At 36.9% G+C, this 15,868-nt stretch overlaps 1 protein-coding gene across 5 annotated transcripts in view; it reads left to right on the top strand.

Annotated features, from left to right (window-relative positions):
* Positions 1-15,868, top strand: part of INTS6 (integrator complex subunit 6) — a 71,529-nt gene that overhangs the window by 48,816 nt on the left and 6,845 nt on the right. For 4 of the 5 annotated variants that reach the window (XM_084766948.1, XM_084766946.1, XM_084766949.1 and 1 more), the window contains 10 exons: positions 578-703; positions 2,444-2,598; positions 5,937-6,089; positions 6,541-6,673; positions 7,875-7,969; positions 9,260-9,370; positions 10,469-10,684; positions 12,126-12,252; positions 13,086-13,228; positions 14,288-14,519. In XM_084766948.1, the coding sequence (XP_084623074.1) occupies positions 578-703; positions 2,444-2,598; positions 5,937-6,089; positions 6,541-6,673; positions 7,875-7,969; positions 9,260-9,370; positions 10,469-10,684; positions 12,126-12,252; positions 13,086-13,228; positions 14,288-14,519 (1,491 nt within the window). The remainder of the gene's footprint in view (positions 1-577; positions 704-2,443; positions 2,599-5,936; positions 6,090-6,540; positions 6,674-7,874; positions 7,970-9,259; positions 9,371-10,468; positions 10,685-12,125; positions 12,253-13,085; positions 13,229-14,287; positions 14,520-15,868) is intronic. The other variant, XM_084766947.1, reaches the window with a different exon arrangement.

The following is a 15,868-nucleotide window of genomic DNA, read 5'->3' on the forward strand; positions in this document are numbered from 1 at the left end:
TGAAAAGCTGATTGTAAGAAATAGAAATTTGATCTCAAGCTGTATAAAATGACTTTCCATATTTGGCAAGTAAGCTGTACTTATGGGCTGGAAGACACTTAATCAATGTTAGGTCCCTAGCTGTGTGTAAATCTAGCACTCCTCCACATGTAAGGTCTCAGATGTGCTCCCACATGCATGCAGTGTGTGCTTTTCTGCACTTTCTTTTCTCTCTCCAGATTTTCTTGTGGTTCATTGTATTTTTCAGGTTCCTGACTCAAGTGTCACTTCCTCAGAAGAAACTTACCACAAAATACTCATTCTCAACCTCATCACTACCATCTATATGTTAAAATAAATGCAAATACTTAAGATCTGTGGTAACTGCCAGAAGAGCAGTTCTCCTCAGTACGAAATTTATATACTCACCTACAATGAGATTGTTGGTTGGAAATAATTTTTTGTTTATTCTTCTTTAAAATTGGGAAATACCAACCACTGAACTTCTATTAATATTGTCAGAAAAAGCCTTACTGTAGTTCTTATAGGAGATAGACGTCTTATAACTAACTAGTTTATGTCATCCTTTTTATCTCAGGCCGGTCATACTCTGTGTGTTCTCCAAGAATGCTTAATCAGTGTCTAGAATCCTTGGTGCAGAAAGTACAAAGTGGAGTAGTAATAAACTTCGAAAAGGCAGGACCAGATCCTTCCCCTGTAGAAGGTATTGTATTATTTTTACAGACATTCTGAACTTGATTTATGAATTATCAAACTAGGTGCGCGCTCGTGTGTGTGTGTGTGTGTGTGTGTGTGTGTGTGTGTGTGTGTATACACATATGTGCATGTGTGTTGGTCTTAAGATCAACAAGGGTGTGATGATGCACCTTAAATCCAAGCATTTGGGAAGTAGAACTCTTTGAGTTAAAGGCCAGCAAGATAGCCAGGGCTATATAGAGAGATTCTATCTCAAAATAAAATTTAAAGATTAACAAGGCTTTTGTGTCATGGCTACACAATTGCTATTGGTACCGAAAGCAAGATAGTAGGAATATTAGTATAAACTAGTGGTCTAGGAGCATAACCTTTTATATAATAAAGGTTGTTTGAAGTTTTAGAGAACCAAACACCCTTTAAGTGTCTATAGATAGCATGAACTCTTATTTCCTTTTTAGTATTAGAACATTGACTCTTATTTCCTTATGCTTGGTAATTCTGTCTTCATCCTGAGATGCCTATTCAGTTCCATAGCTACTGTTGTTCCATTCATAAGGACATAATAGTTTGTGTGGACCCCAAAATGAAGCCCCAGCCTTTGCTGTTGAGGTTGGTTCTTTAAAAAAATAAAAACAAGCCAGGCATGGTGGTGCCTGCCGTAATTCCAGCACTCGGGAGGCAGAGGCAGGCGGATTGCTGTGAGTTCGAGGCCAGCCTAGTCTACAAAGTGAGTTCAGGATGCCTAAGGCTAACGCAGACAAACCCTGTCTTAAAAAACCAAAAATGAAATAAAAATAAGAATTCTGCTCTGTTTCACCTGACTTTATTCTCAGCTTGCTGTCCATACACTATATGTAACAGCTAGTGGGTCTGAGGGATTACAATGATTCCATGGGCAGCTGTCCATAGCTTCAGAATTAGAATGCCATCAGTGCCACTTTGCAAAGGTAATTGACTAGAGGATGATTGGGAGAAGGGAAAGGCCGTGGGAACACCCTGTGCTGATATAGCGAAGGACTGTATAGTGAAGCACTGTGTTAAGTTTAAGTAACAAAAATGTTAAAGGTTAGTAGGATGTATTTTCTTTACAGCTATTTTAATGTTTGGTTTAGGCCGAAGTCTAAACTGAATAAATGTTTATTGAATTATTTTTAAAAAATTACTTTTTCTAGAGTTATTCTAGATTGAAGGTAAGTAATAAGTACTTTAGATCTAGATTTTTTTTCTTTTTTTTGCTAAGGTTAGCCTTTAATTCTAAGACTGTTTTGCCTTGTGTGTGTGTGTGTGTGTGTGTGTGTGTGTGTGTGTATTAGATTAAATCCAAGGCACTGTCCATGATAAGTGATGCACCATTAGCAATACTTAGATGCTATTTACTGTGTGCCTGTTATTATTTTTGACAGTGGATATACAGGGATAAAGAGTGCAAAGTGATTGCTTGCCTTCCTTTATCATCTGGTAGGGAAAGCATGTAATTCATTAAATTTTCTGTGTAGTATGTTTTACACATTCTGATTCAGCAAAAGGTAAAATGTTCTTTGAACTGATGAATTCTTATTTGAAATGGCAGATTTTACTAGCTAGTAAACTGCAATCTTGTCTAACTGTTAAGCAGTCATGACTTAAAGGAAAGTCCAAAAATCAACAAGCACTGGGATTTTTGTTGTTGTTGAGTAATAATAGATTTGACTTAATTTTTCCCTCCACCTAAGGTTATGTTTTCTTTGTCCTAATTTCTTTGCTATAGATGGGCAGCCAGATATATCAAGACCTTTTGGATCTCAGCCTTGGCACAGCTGTCACAAACTCATATATGTCAGACCAAATCCTAAGACTGGGGTTCCTATAGGACATTGGCCTGTTCCAGAGTCTTTTTGGCCAGATCAGAATTCTCCAACACTAGTAAGTACCAGAGAAACCATGACTATTTACTAATAACCATTTAGATGACTTTGTTTTGTGGAACTCCTTGTTTGCGAGAAGGTCCTGCTTTGCAGCTCAAGCTTTGTTGAGCTAACTATGTAGCAGAGGCTGGCGTGAAGCATGTAGTGATTGTAACTCCAGTTATTTAAAGGCATGGCTCATTTACAGAGATTAGACGGACATATAAAGTGCTATGATAAGCCATCATTTGCTATCACATGTGGTGTTGTGAAACAACAGAAAAGGAGTATCTTGTTTCCTTTAATAGTGGCTTACCTTTTCGTTATTGATATTTGGAAACTAAATTGTAAATGTAGTAAAACTTATTTATTTGGATTTTAAACGTAGTGTACCCTGAAGAGTTACCCAGGGTCCCATTTGAAATTAAAACGAAGGTGGAGAATGCTTGTGATAGTTGGCCTGCAGTCTTTCAGGCCATAGTCTTGGAAACTCAGATTTACTTGTACACCTTTTACATTTAGGTGTGGTGTTACAACTTGGAAGTTTAGCTTCTAGGGAGTTTTATAGTTTTACTTATAAAAATTGTTTTTATGAATGTATTTATTTAGACTCATTTAATCTATTTTTTTATTTGTTAATGTTTTTGTAGTGTCTAGAGCATGGCAGTGTTATTAGTAGTACTCCTAGAAAGTAGGTTGTGTTTCAGAGATTCAAGCAACTATAACTCATGAATTAAAATGACCCACTTGTACTTTTTCTTTTCTTTTTTTTTTACTGTAAATGTGTCTGATTTTCATGATAACTTTTACTTTGAAATATGAACTTCAAGTTTATGTCTATTAATAAGGTCTCTATCCTTGAAAGAAGTAGCACACGAAAGTACAAGTTTAGTATGTTTCATTGGGTTACCTGTTTATTCTTTTCTTTTTCTAATTTAAATGTATATAATTTTTTTGTTTGCTCTTAAAAACATGCTTTCCATTTCTTTGGTAATTTTACCATGTTTTCCTAGAACATTTTAAAAACTCTTTTCATATTTTTATTAAGTATCTTCTTGTTGGATATTCATACAGTTGTGCTGCTACTGACAGCAGTATCTATGGGATTTCGTGGGAAGTGAGAATCATCTGGAATTCAGAAAGAACAAGGCCCACCTGGAGGAGTGGGAGCGGTAGCTGGAGCACTGTTAAACAGTCCGAGCTGCCCATGGTCTGAAGTGCAGGGTTAGAGACTGAGCGCTCCCTGTTTCCATTCAGAGTGCGCAGGAAGTTGTTGTTAAGGAATTGCTTTAGGAAAGTGGCTTGGTTTTCATCTGGAGCAAATTAGGAGGAGGTAAGTTGGAAGGGCATGTAGGTTCCCTTCAGGACAGCGATATGGCTCATTGAATACTGAAATATTTTGTCTGAAATGAAGAAAATCATAAGAAATGGTACCGGAAAGAGCTCTTTAAAATTTGTTTGTTGAAGGCTAATAGCAGGGGAATGGCATTTTTCTACAAATTATAATTTTTAAGTAATTATTGTTACTGAAGTTAAAAGGATTATCTATTAACTGTGGGCCTGCGGATCATGGCTCTTGTCTTCCAGGATTATTTGGGGAATTAAATGGAAGAAACACATAAGAAAAGGGGTTTTTTGTTGTTGTTGTTTTGTTTTGTTTTAACCTAAATATAGAAGAATTTCCTCTCAGAAAAGGTAAAAGGAATTTTTAAGATTGGCCTGAAAGATGACAAACTATTAAAATATTTTAAACCTTCATTTAAAGTTGAAATAGTTGGGTAAAATCCCACCCCCCCACCCCCCAATACGTTTAAACAAAATGCACCTAGGCAAGAATATATTTATGATCTTGAACATTACCAGTCTCTGGACAGGTTTTCAGAATGTGTAGGTAGAGCAGTGTCCTGATTGCAATGGAAGGCAGGGCAGAATGTCAGGAAATGGGACCTAACTGCTTGGTGTGTGTTTGGAATACATGTTGGGAGAGAGTACTGGAGAAGTTCCCCTGAGTTTGGTTCTTGGCACTCGCTCATTCTCTTAACTGTAGTTTTAAAACAGCCAATAATGAGGTAGTCAGAGCGAAGCACAGGGGCAGGAAAGACGATGTGGGGCAGCTGCACACAGGCAGCGTGGGCGTGACTGAGGAATGCCTGAAAGACCAAAGCAGTGAGAAGAACCTCTGCTCCTGCCTCACCCCATGTGTGATTGGCTGCTACTTTTCCTGCATACATTTAAATAGGGAATTACATAAAATGACAACAGGATTGTTGGAGGAGGCTGACTAGTCAGTGAGACTATTTAAGCAGTTGTGAGTCGTCTTGAGAAACTGAAGATTTGAGTTAAAGTGGTAGGAAAGATTAGTTATTGTTGTTGGGGATTTAATGTTGTCTGAAAGGTGGAAGCAGCTAGTACCAAACACATGTCCTGTTCATGTGTTCTGGTAAGTGCCTTAGAACTGCACTGCTGTTTATGTAAGTTTTTGACAGCTAAAATGTCGAGATTATTAGAAGAGGCCTTATGGTTTGAAGAGAAATTAGATACAGTGTATCTGATGCATGTGTAAAAGCCAGGTTATGTCCAGTAGACACTTGTAGACATAAAAGAAATGAGAAAGTTTTTATTCCTTAAGGTAGATTTGGGAGCCACCAGAGTATGGGTAGTTCTGAGGCTGAGTCTTTATAGCAATGACATAAATTATAGCACATATATATTTCATAAGTGGGATTTTTATGAAGGAGACAATAAGTTAGTATCATGTCTTTTTTTGGGGGTGGGGTAGGGTTGGAGACTGGGTTTCTCTGTAGTTCTGGCTCCTGGAACTCACTCTGTAGACCAGATTGGCTTTGAACTCAGAAATTTGCCTGCCTGTATCATACCTTTTTCAAGTGTTGTGTTTTTATGCCTCTAGGACAGGGATCTTCAAAATAAGGTACTTATATATCTTAGGAATATACCAAAGGAATAAACAGCCAGAGGAATCCATTGAGAAATAGAGAAAGAAAGAGAACTTATAAATAAAGTTTATGTCTTTTATTATATATACATTGGTTATGTATACATATCAATAGTTTATACATATTATTTGAATATTACATATTCAGAAATTAATCAAGGAATGCGACTGATGATAAATTTGATTTTAAACAAATAGATTTTCATTTTTTGATGTTTTTCTTTTTCTTGGTAATATGACATAATTTAACATTGGTCTTTTTGTTTTTTCAGCTTAATGGTATTTCTAGTAAATCAAATTTACTAAAATGACTGTCAAGTAAGCTTTGGTAGGAGAAAAAAGGTAGTAAAGATGTGCTGATTTCTGGTATTATGTTTAAATAGTAATGAGATTTTCCCCTCCAGCCACCTCGTACATCTCATCCTGTAGTGAAGTTTTCCTGTACAGACTGTGAGCCAATGGTTATTGACAAATTGCCTTTTGACAAGTATGAGTTGGAACCTTCACCATTGACTCAGTTTATTCTAGAAAGGAAATCTCCTCAAACATGTTGGCAGGTAAGCTGAAAAACTATAGTGAATAAAAAGTTCAGGTGAGATGTTTCTTAGCGAACTAAGCCAGGAGTAGAGAGATGGGTCAGTCAGTAATGTTTGCTGTAAGAGCACAAAAATCTGGTAATCCAAATTTTATATCCTAGCACCTGTGTAAAGAGCCAGGTGCAAAAGCCCGGCCCGTGTTGGGGGGGAGACAGGAGACAGGAAGACCCCTGGGACTCATTGGGTGCATAGTCTTGCTGAAATGGTGAATTCCACGTTCAGTAAGAGACTGTGTCTCAAAAAATAAAATGGAGAACGACTGAGGAAGACACCCACTGTTAACTTCTGCCTTCCAAACATTCTTGCATGAGCATGTATATACATGCACATATAAGCTAAGCTGAACCTGTGGTGTGTATAACATTCACTGCAGGTTTATAGAATATGAATTGTAACCTTTCTTTTTAAACAGGTATATGTAAGCAATAGCGCAAAGTATAATGAACTTGGTCATCCCTTTGGTTACTTGAAAGCTAGTACAGCACTGAACTGTGTCAACTTATTTGTGATGCCTTACAATTACCCAGTCCTCCTTCCTCTCTTAGGTAAGTCATTCTTGCCATGTGCTCTTACGGAAAGCTAAGGAATCGCCCTATCTTCCTATCTAAAAAGTAATGAGAATGCTGAACCTACTTACATTTTAATCATAGCCTGCTTGTGTTTACGATAGATTGAAAGCTGATGTAAAAATCTTTTCATTTTACTAACAGGTACTGCTGTATTTAAAGCTTTAAAATTAAATATTCTAACTACCTATTTCTTATACTTTCTGGGGTAGGCTTTCTGTTTGGTGCATAAAGCATGGTATATTCATAAAAATATAAATACGTGTTCTACAAGTTTATCTAACTTCATTTTGAAAACAGTTTTGTGTTAGTATGTGCATGTGGAACCAATAGGTCATTCTTGGGATATTTCTCTAAGGAGCTATTCACTCAGTGGTTGTTGGGTCATTTAAATTTTTGTGAGCACATATGTTCATGTAATCATGTGTGCATATGTGCCACGGGGCATGTTTAGGGGCAGAAGACAACTAACTTGCTTTCTACCATGTGGGTTCCCAAGATTGAAGCTAGGTTCAGGTTATCAGGCTTGGCAGCAAGCACATTTGCCTGCTTAGCTATATTGTTTTTAAGTCAGGCTCTCTCACTGGGACGTGGGGCTTGCTGCTAGCTGGCCATGAGCCCCAGCAGTCTGTTCATCGCATCTGCATTGAGATTACAAGCATGTGCACCACACTCAACTTTTAAAATTCTGGTTCCCCTGCTCACATGGCAAGCACTTGACCAAGTGAGCTGTGTCCCTAATCCTGAAAAATACTTATACACTATGAGAAAACCTAGGGTTTGCTTTCAGGTTTAAGCTGGCTGTCATTTTTGAAAAGTGCTGAGAAACATTCATTCTACAAACCATCAGATTTAAAAGTTGTAGTGAAGATATTAGTAGATATATTTTTATAGGAAATATTGTACGTACTTCAATTTTCTAGCAGGGCATAAGATTTATTTCTTGTGTATTTTCTGATGGTACCTAATGGATGTGTATTTTTTTAGACCATAATTAACACCCTTTCACCTTTAAAATTGAATTACAAACAAAAACTTCTAGAGCAGGTTTATTGTTCTTAATTTTGTTAAGATTTTTCTGGTGTAACTCCCTCATCAGCAACAGAATAGACTTGAGAGGGAAACTTTAGCTAGAGATGAGAGCAATGAGTGATGCTCCTCTGCTGTTGACTGTTCCTAGATGACTTGTTCAAAGTGCACAAAGCAAAACCAACATTGAAATGGAGACAGTCATTTGAAAGTTATTTGAAGACAATGCCTCCCTACTATCTTGGGGTAAGAATCATATTGTTAAAATAAACTTGACACTTAAAGCTTATTGTCGTTATTATAACCTTTTACTCAGCGCCGGAAATGACATGGAAATTGAATGTACAGATGATGTAGAATGAATGTAGTGATGAAGAATTTAGTAGTTTGTAGAATAATAGTGGCTGTGAAAATAGGTGACTACTGTATAGCCAGGGCCAGGAACTGTCCTAAGTGTGATGTGTGTACTAATGGTATTTAATCCTTGCAGTCACTCTGTGAGGTAGAAATGACTTGTTTCTGCCTCAAACGTGGAAGTCAGAAACTGAAAGTAAGAATCATTCTTAATTCTAGCTTCTAATTTGGATGCAAGAATTTTATACCTCTATCTAGATTTAATCTTTCTAAGTGGTCCCTAGTATCATTAGGAGGTTAATAGCCTTGTTTTTATGGTTGTAAATTTTAAGTCTGACACCGGGTATTTGTCATGTTAGAGAGAATGAACAAAGAAACTTGTAGATTTTTTTGAATAAGGTGTCTTTATCAACCTTCAAGACTGATCCAGAGCTTCATGGGTATTAAGTATGAGCATTGGGATTTGATTCCAGGAGATAGCAGAGCTTCTGCACATATATTAGTAGGCATGTTTGTTGATGATCTATAAAGTGATTCTGAGTTAGTCTCTATTACTAAAGATTTCTACTGCTAGATATATGGTTTACATTTTTTTACTATGCTTATTCTCCTGTGTGCCCGTCACCTCCACACTCAGAGCTTGTTTGCTTTTTTTCAGTTCAGTTAATGGTAATAATAGTGAGGATCAACACTCTTTGAATGCTTACTGTATGCCAGATGGTTTTATAAGTGCTTTCTGTGTATTAACTCATGTAATTCCATAACAACTTGTTAAAGATCCCATCCTCCTTCTAAAAGTGAGAGCTAACTGGGAAGTTGTACCACTAGCTCAGCTGGTGTGCTGAGCTGGGTCCAGCTGCTTTAGGCCCCCGCCCCTCCCAGGTAGCAGTCAGACTGGCCCCCACAGTGTCTGCTCCCGTCCTCTACATGAATATCTCCCCATGGTATTGAGCTCTTCAGGGCTCATTCTTTCTTCCCTGGAATGGATTATTAATGCTTCTAATTCATGTTAACTCTCTTACTGCTTTTTGTGTCACTGTTGAAACATTTTACTAAAATACAAATAATGATGCATTGTGTTCTTAAGGCAAAGAAGGCAATTTGGGGTGAAAAGTTTTAAAATGTTACTCCATAGAACATTTTTAACAAACTTGATATTGAATGCTGTTTTTTCTTTTATAGCCTCTGAAGAAAGCTGTTAGAATGATGGGTGCACCTAATCTGATAGCAGACAGCATGGAGTATGGACTCAGTTATAGTGTCATTTCATACCTCAAAAAACTGAGTCAGCAGGTAATGTGAGAAAGTGGAAGTGAGCATTAAGAATCGGACTGCTAGCTAGCATGGCTAGCAACCAGAAGCTAGCTCGTTCTTGATGACTCTTCTTTATCGCTATGGTACTGGGGTCAAAGCCAGGGTTTCCCGCATGGTGGTAGGTAAACACTTTACGACCAGTCAACCCTTTTTTACTTTCATTCGAGGCAAGTTAATCCACATCAGACTTGGATCTGGCAGCCCTCTTGCCTCAGTCTCTTTAATAGCTGGAATTACAAGGGTGCTACTGTACCACCGTCCCTAATAGACTACAAGCAAGTTCTTGCTGACTCTAAATTTTTATAATCTCTCATTTTTTAATATGGCGTAACTACTTTCTGCATATGATTATTGGTTGTGTTTTGTTTTTGAGAATTTATTTTAGAAAGCCGTTTTCCTTGGCAGGGGGTCGGGAAGGAAGGATGTGATACTATTTTATTTTGCTTTTGTGTTTTAAAACCTGTACCTTTTATTTTTATTTTTTTTCAAAACTGGAAGTTTCTTTGGAACTGTAAAATCATGGGATTTTTCTCATTCTGGCTATAAGTGCTGTTAATAGATACTGTGAATATCAAGCAGCAGGCACTTTACTCCCATGCAAATTGTGAACACCTTTTCAAAACTTTCCTGGTACTCTAGACAGCTCTCTGCAATGTAAAAGGAATCAAAATGTGACCAAAGTGTGCATCAGTGTTTGCCACATCTGTAAATGTGTATATGCACTAATCACAAGGTCTTCAAGCACGTTGTTATCTTATTTCCTGTTGCTCTGACTTGGGAATGCTTTCTTTTATGAAACATACTTCATGGCTTATGTGTGATAGGTATTAAATAAGTAAACTAGCTAGAAGGAATGTTTATCCGGCTGCAAAAGTTTAGAGTTGTAATTATTTTAACTGATAAGGTATTGTTATTTAAAGCATGTTTGGTTTACCTACTACTTAGTGTAAACTATGGTTACTTGAAGTTTAAAATTTTTAAGTTCAGTAAATAATTTGTGGAAGAACGTAATCACCAGTATCTGATTTATAAACTTGCAGATTGTATTGAAGCAGTTTTTGTTTCTTTTTACTTTAGGCCAAAATTGAATCTGATAGAGTCATTGGATCCGTAGGCAAAAAAGTAGTGCAGGAAACTGGAATCAAAGTCCGAAGCCGGTCACATGGGCTGTCAATGGCACATAGGAAAGGTTTTCAACAAGTCCTGCAGGGAATTTCAGAGGATGTCCCCCACAGGCTGCTAGACCTTAATATGAAGGAGTACACTGGGTTCCAGGTTGCTTTACTGAATAAGGTAATAGTCAGCTTAACATTGCTTTAGTTGTGTTGTATTCTGTTATAGTGTAAGTCACAGTTTATATTAACAATTTGTCCAAGCTTCATGAGGCCCTTTTTTAAAAATATGACTACAGAATGATACTTGTTATATTATCACTGAACTATTGAGTTTTAAAATTAAAACAAATTGTATATGGTGTGTGAATGAATGAGTTGATTGATGGTAAAAACAAAGGCTTAAAGATTGTTTAAAATTATAGAGCTGATATTAGAATTCACTTACACTGAAGGCCTTAAAATGTTTTATACTCATTATTAAAATTATTTTCATTTCAGCAAGCTTTCTGTAAGACAATAGATTAGCCAAACCGATTGTAACATTTATATGGAAATATAAAGGATCTGGAATAGCTGAACCAGTTCTGGGAAAGGAGTAAAGTTGGAGACCTGAAATTACTGAAAAGCTACAGGGTTATGTTGAAGTGAGTGTGTGTGGTAAAAATACAGAGGGAAGGTAGAACGGAATAGAGCAGGTTTTCACACAGTCATTTAACAGAGCTGCCATGATAATCGAAATGGGAAAAAGCCTGTTAACAGGTGCTACAGCAATTGCTATCTCTAGACAAAATAAGTAACTTGACTCTTACCTTATATTATTTGAAGTAATCAAAGTCCTAAATGTAAGATAAGCCTTAAGCTTACAGAAGGAAAAAAAAAGAGAGAGAGAGAGAGAAAGAAAGTCTTCATGATATTTTAAGCTAATGAAGATTTTTGTAAAACAATACAAAAAGCATAAACCCAAAAGGTTGGTAAATTGAACCTTTTTCAAATTAAATATCTGTTCTTTTGTGAACTAGTGTAAATTGAGATGCATTTGAATGGTAGTGATTGCCTAACATCTGAGAGTCTCTGGTTTTACCCTCAGTACTATATACATTAAAAAAAGAACAAAGGAAAACCAAAATAGGAAGATAGCATCTGATAAAAGACTGCTGTCAAGATAATTGATATCTGGACCATGAAAATGCCCTAAGCTAGGTTGTGATGATGTCATCCAGCTGTAAACCCACACACTTTGCTTAGATGTTAGAAAACCTTCCAATGCTGAAAGAAGGGGTTTTGTAAAGTGTTTTGCTTCTCTTACCTAGAACATATTAAGAAACCTTAAAAGTTAAAGATGAATTTGAAATTACTTCATTGAGCTTATAATAAACTTTCTGTCATTTGGCCCTAAAACAGTATATTTAAGATTGCATTATGTGTCTTTGTTTTCTTTCTTTCAAAGCTACCTAATTAACTTACATATTTTATATTTCATTGCTGGTCCTTGTTTTCTTTCTTTCTTTTAAAGCTACCTAGTTAACTTACATATTTTAAATTTCATTTCTGATCCTATGCTTCAGGCTAAAAGAGATTTTTTTTTTAGAAATATTTTGTCCTTGAATGTGTTTATGTAGGATTTGAAGCCTCAGACCTTTAGAAATGCTTATGATATACCAAGACGGAATCTTCTGGATCATTTAACAAGAATGAGATCTAATCTTTTAAAGAGCACCCGCAAATTTCTTAAAGGCCAGGATGAAGGTTAGAGTATGATTTTAAATATATCTGTTTTTAAAATAACTTTTCTGTATAATTTGTAAGGGCATAATAATATATATTTTACAGGCTTATATATTCCCATTGTTAATTCAAACATGTGACACAAAAGAAGAATTATTTCACCCAGATATACATACCCATAATTAAAAATTTTTTGCTTTGTTTGTTTTTTGTTTTTCTGAGACAAGGTTTCTCTGTGTAGCCTTGGCTGTCCTGAACTAGCTTAGTAGACCAGGCTGGCTTTGAACTCACAGAGATCACCTGCTTCTGCCTCCCTGAGAGCTGGGAGTAAAGGTGTGCACCACGACACTCAGCTAAAAATTCTTTTAAAAGGGTGATTCATCCCTCATTTTCTACCTTCCTTCTCACTGGTAACTTCAGATCTTGTTAACAGTTTAGTTTTCTACCTTCAGACACATGGACACATAGAGCCATTTTCTTGTGCTATGTGACTGATAGTTTGACTCAGGCAGCCATTTCATGACATGTTCTGTTACTTCCTTGTTGTATCTACTGCAAATCACACCAGATGATTGTTAACCCTTGCTGTAACTTAAGCATTCCCATCACTACAGGTTTATATGCATGTGATAGTTCCACTCTATTATTTTCTACAAATTCCACTGTATTTTGTGTAGAAGATAAAATTAGAACTTAAAATTTTACTTTTGAAGCATTAAGGGCTGTTTTATTTATAAGTACCCTATACTAGCTTTCAGTATGTAATAACATGGGATGATATTTATTTATCAGATAACTAGAGTATAATTATTAGTGAGGGTAACTTTTGTTGTTGATATATTCTCTCTGAAAAGATCAAGTACACAGTGTACCTATAGCACAAATGGGGAATTACCAGGAATACCTCAAGCAAGTACCTTCTCCATTGAGAGAACTTGATCCTGATCAGCCTCGAAGGTTGCATACCTTTGGCAATCCTTTTAAACTGGATAAAAAGGTAATTCTTCAGATTTGTTCTTTGATATAATTTGTTTGTGGTAGCTGTTGTCAGTTTAGCTATAGTTAATATCTGGGTAGAGTATCTTATTAAAGTATCAGTTTTAAAGTATTTAATTCATCAATTAAATAATTGAGATTACTTATACCGCTTAAAAATTGTGTAGAGGTGCTGGGGAGGTGGTTCAGTGGATTAAGGGCATGCCATGCAAGTGTGAGGAACTGAGCTCAAATCCCCCAAAGCTCATATAAAAAGGTAGACAGCACTCATTTGTAATCCCAGCACTCCTTTGGTGAATTGGGAGTTAGAAACAGGTGACACCTAGATGCTAGTGGGCCAGCTAACCTAGCATGCGTAGTGGTGAATAAAAGACCTTGTTTCAAACAAGGTAAAAAATGAGGACTGATACCTGAGGTTGTTCTCTGACTTCCACACGCGCAGGATGGCATGCTCATATCCACACTGACAAGCATGCACCCCCACCCCCACATGATTGCAGGCAAGTTCAGGGAAAAGGTTTGTTTTTTGTTTATTTATTTGTTTTTGTATAGAGTAGAATGTTAGATAGATACCAGAGGCTATGAGAAGGGCGAAGAAGAAGATAATGGTTAAATGTCAGCTTCAGCTTTTTAGTAATCTCTTCTGTAGACCAGCCTGGCCTCGAACTCATAGAGTTTCACCTGAGTACTGGGATTAAAGGGTTGTGCCACCATGCCTGGCTACCTTTTTAAAGTGTGTGTGTGTGTGTGTGTGTGTGAATGCATGCATACTGGTGTCATGGCCCACATGTCAGAGGGCAAATGTTCCTGCAGTCAGTTCTCTGGTTCTCTCCCACTTTTCTTTGGGATCTGGGCTTTGAGCTCAGGTCACCCAAAGCACCTTTGCCTGTTATTGCACCTTGCTAGCCCTTGATTGACTCTTTCTACATAGCATGCAGAGATCAGGCTATCACATTGTAGGCTCTAAATGTATAGTTACACATCAGTTAAAATAAGGGTGGCCTTTACATTTTTTTAAAATTATATATAAATCTAAGATCATTTAATATCTGTTTAATAGGGTATGATGATAGATGAAGCGGATGAATTTGTGGCTGGACCTCAAAATAAACACAAACGGCCTGGAGAGCCAAGCATGCAAGGGATCCCGAAAAGGCGCCGGTGTGCCTCTCCACTCCTGAGAGGCCGGCGGCAGAGCCCTGCTATGAACAGTCACATCGGAGGGAAAGGACCGCCTGCACCCATGACTCAAGCACAGCCAGGTCTTATTAAACCCCTTCCTCTGCATAAAGGTAGCACTTTGGGGCTTTCAAATACTACTTGCTATTTTGGGGTTCCTAAGGGAAGAGATTTTTATAATAGAAACAAAAAGAGATTGTTCAGCAGAGTCCAGTGAGTATTACTTATTGTGAATTGGTATGTAGTAGCTTGGGTATCTTTTTGATGAACATTATAAATGCATACTTTGTCATGCTCTAAAATGATGTTAGCAAATCTCAAGTATTTCAAAAATGGTTTTGGAAGGAATATTGTCACTATCAGTGAAAATAGCTTTTCAGTTCAGTGAAACTCAACAACTAATTAGTTAATGCATATTATACTGTACTACAGACTGTAGCATGTCTGCGGTGATTTCTGTCCTCACAGTAGGGAAGGAAAGAAAGTAATTATTCAGTCAATTACAAGTGGACAAATATTAGAGAGTGAGCTGTGGTAACATTTGACATGAAGAATTAATTTTCTGACAACATTGTCTCTGGATAAGTGGGAATTAAAGCTTTACTGTGCTAGAAAGTCTAGAGTGTATGCATAGAAAGAGATAAAGAGAAAGATATCAAGGAGACCTGAAAGAATTCCATTGTAGCATTGGTATTGGGCATATTTAGTAAGAAAAGAATGGAAAGATAGCCAGATTCCAGATCTTGGTGGCCTTGGCACCTATTATAAAGATTCTACGTTTTATTCCAAGGTCAGTAAGAAACCACTGAAAAGTTTGAAAGTGGTGGTAACCTGGTTAATTAGCATTTTATGATTATATTTTGATATAATGTGGGACTGTGTATGAGGATATAGGAAACTTAATAAACCAGTGTTTTTATTAACTGTGCATAGTGATCTCACTGGCTTATATAACATCTTAAATGGAGAGAGACCCAATATTATGTACCATTAAATGGAATTCTACAGGACTCCGACTTAAACACACTTGGCCCTTCTCCTCTGCCCTCTATTGAATATCAGTGTGACCCAGCCTCTAGATCCAATAATCCCATGGGAAATACAAGAGTCAGAAGGAAGGTTAAATAACAAAAGAGGGTATAGTCAGAAAATTACGATCGTGGAGAACTCTATAGGACAAAAACAAGTCTTGTGTTAGTTTTATTAAAATACATAATGAAAAGCGAGCTACAGAAAGACTTTATAGAGTCAAAGGGAGCAGGAAACAAACCAGTTGCCGTGCATGCATAGGCCTAATTTGGGCCCAGAATCAAAGAAGATCAAACTTTTTCAAAAACAAAATACAATAACTGAAGGATGGATGCTAGTTAGGTAGTTCTCTGTTGTGAATCCACAGGGGCTAGTTAGAAAACGTAAATGACTATGACCTGACAGTGTGTCTTGAGAAACGATAGGCAGCTTG

The sequence above is a fragment of the Acomys minous genome (genome assembly GCF_964271855.1).
Source record: "Acomys minous genome assembly, chromosome: 18".
In the NCBI taxonomy this organism is placed as follows: Eukaryota; Metazoa; Chordata; class Mammalia; order Rodentia; family Muridae; genus Acomys; species Acomys minous.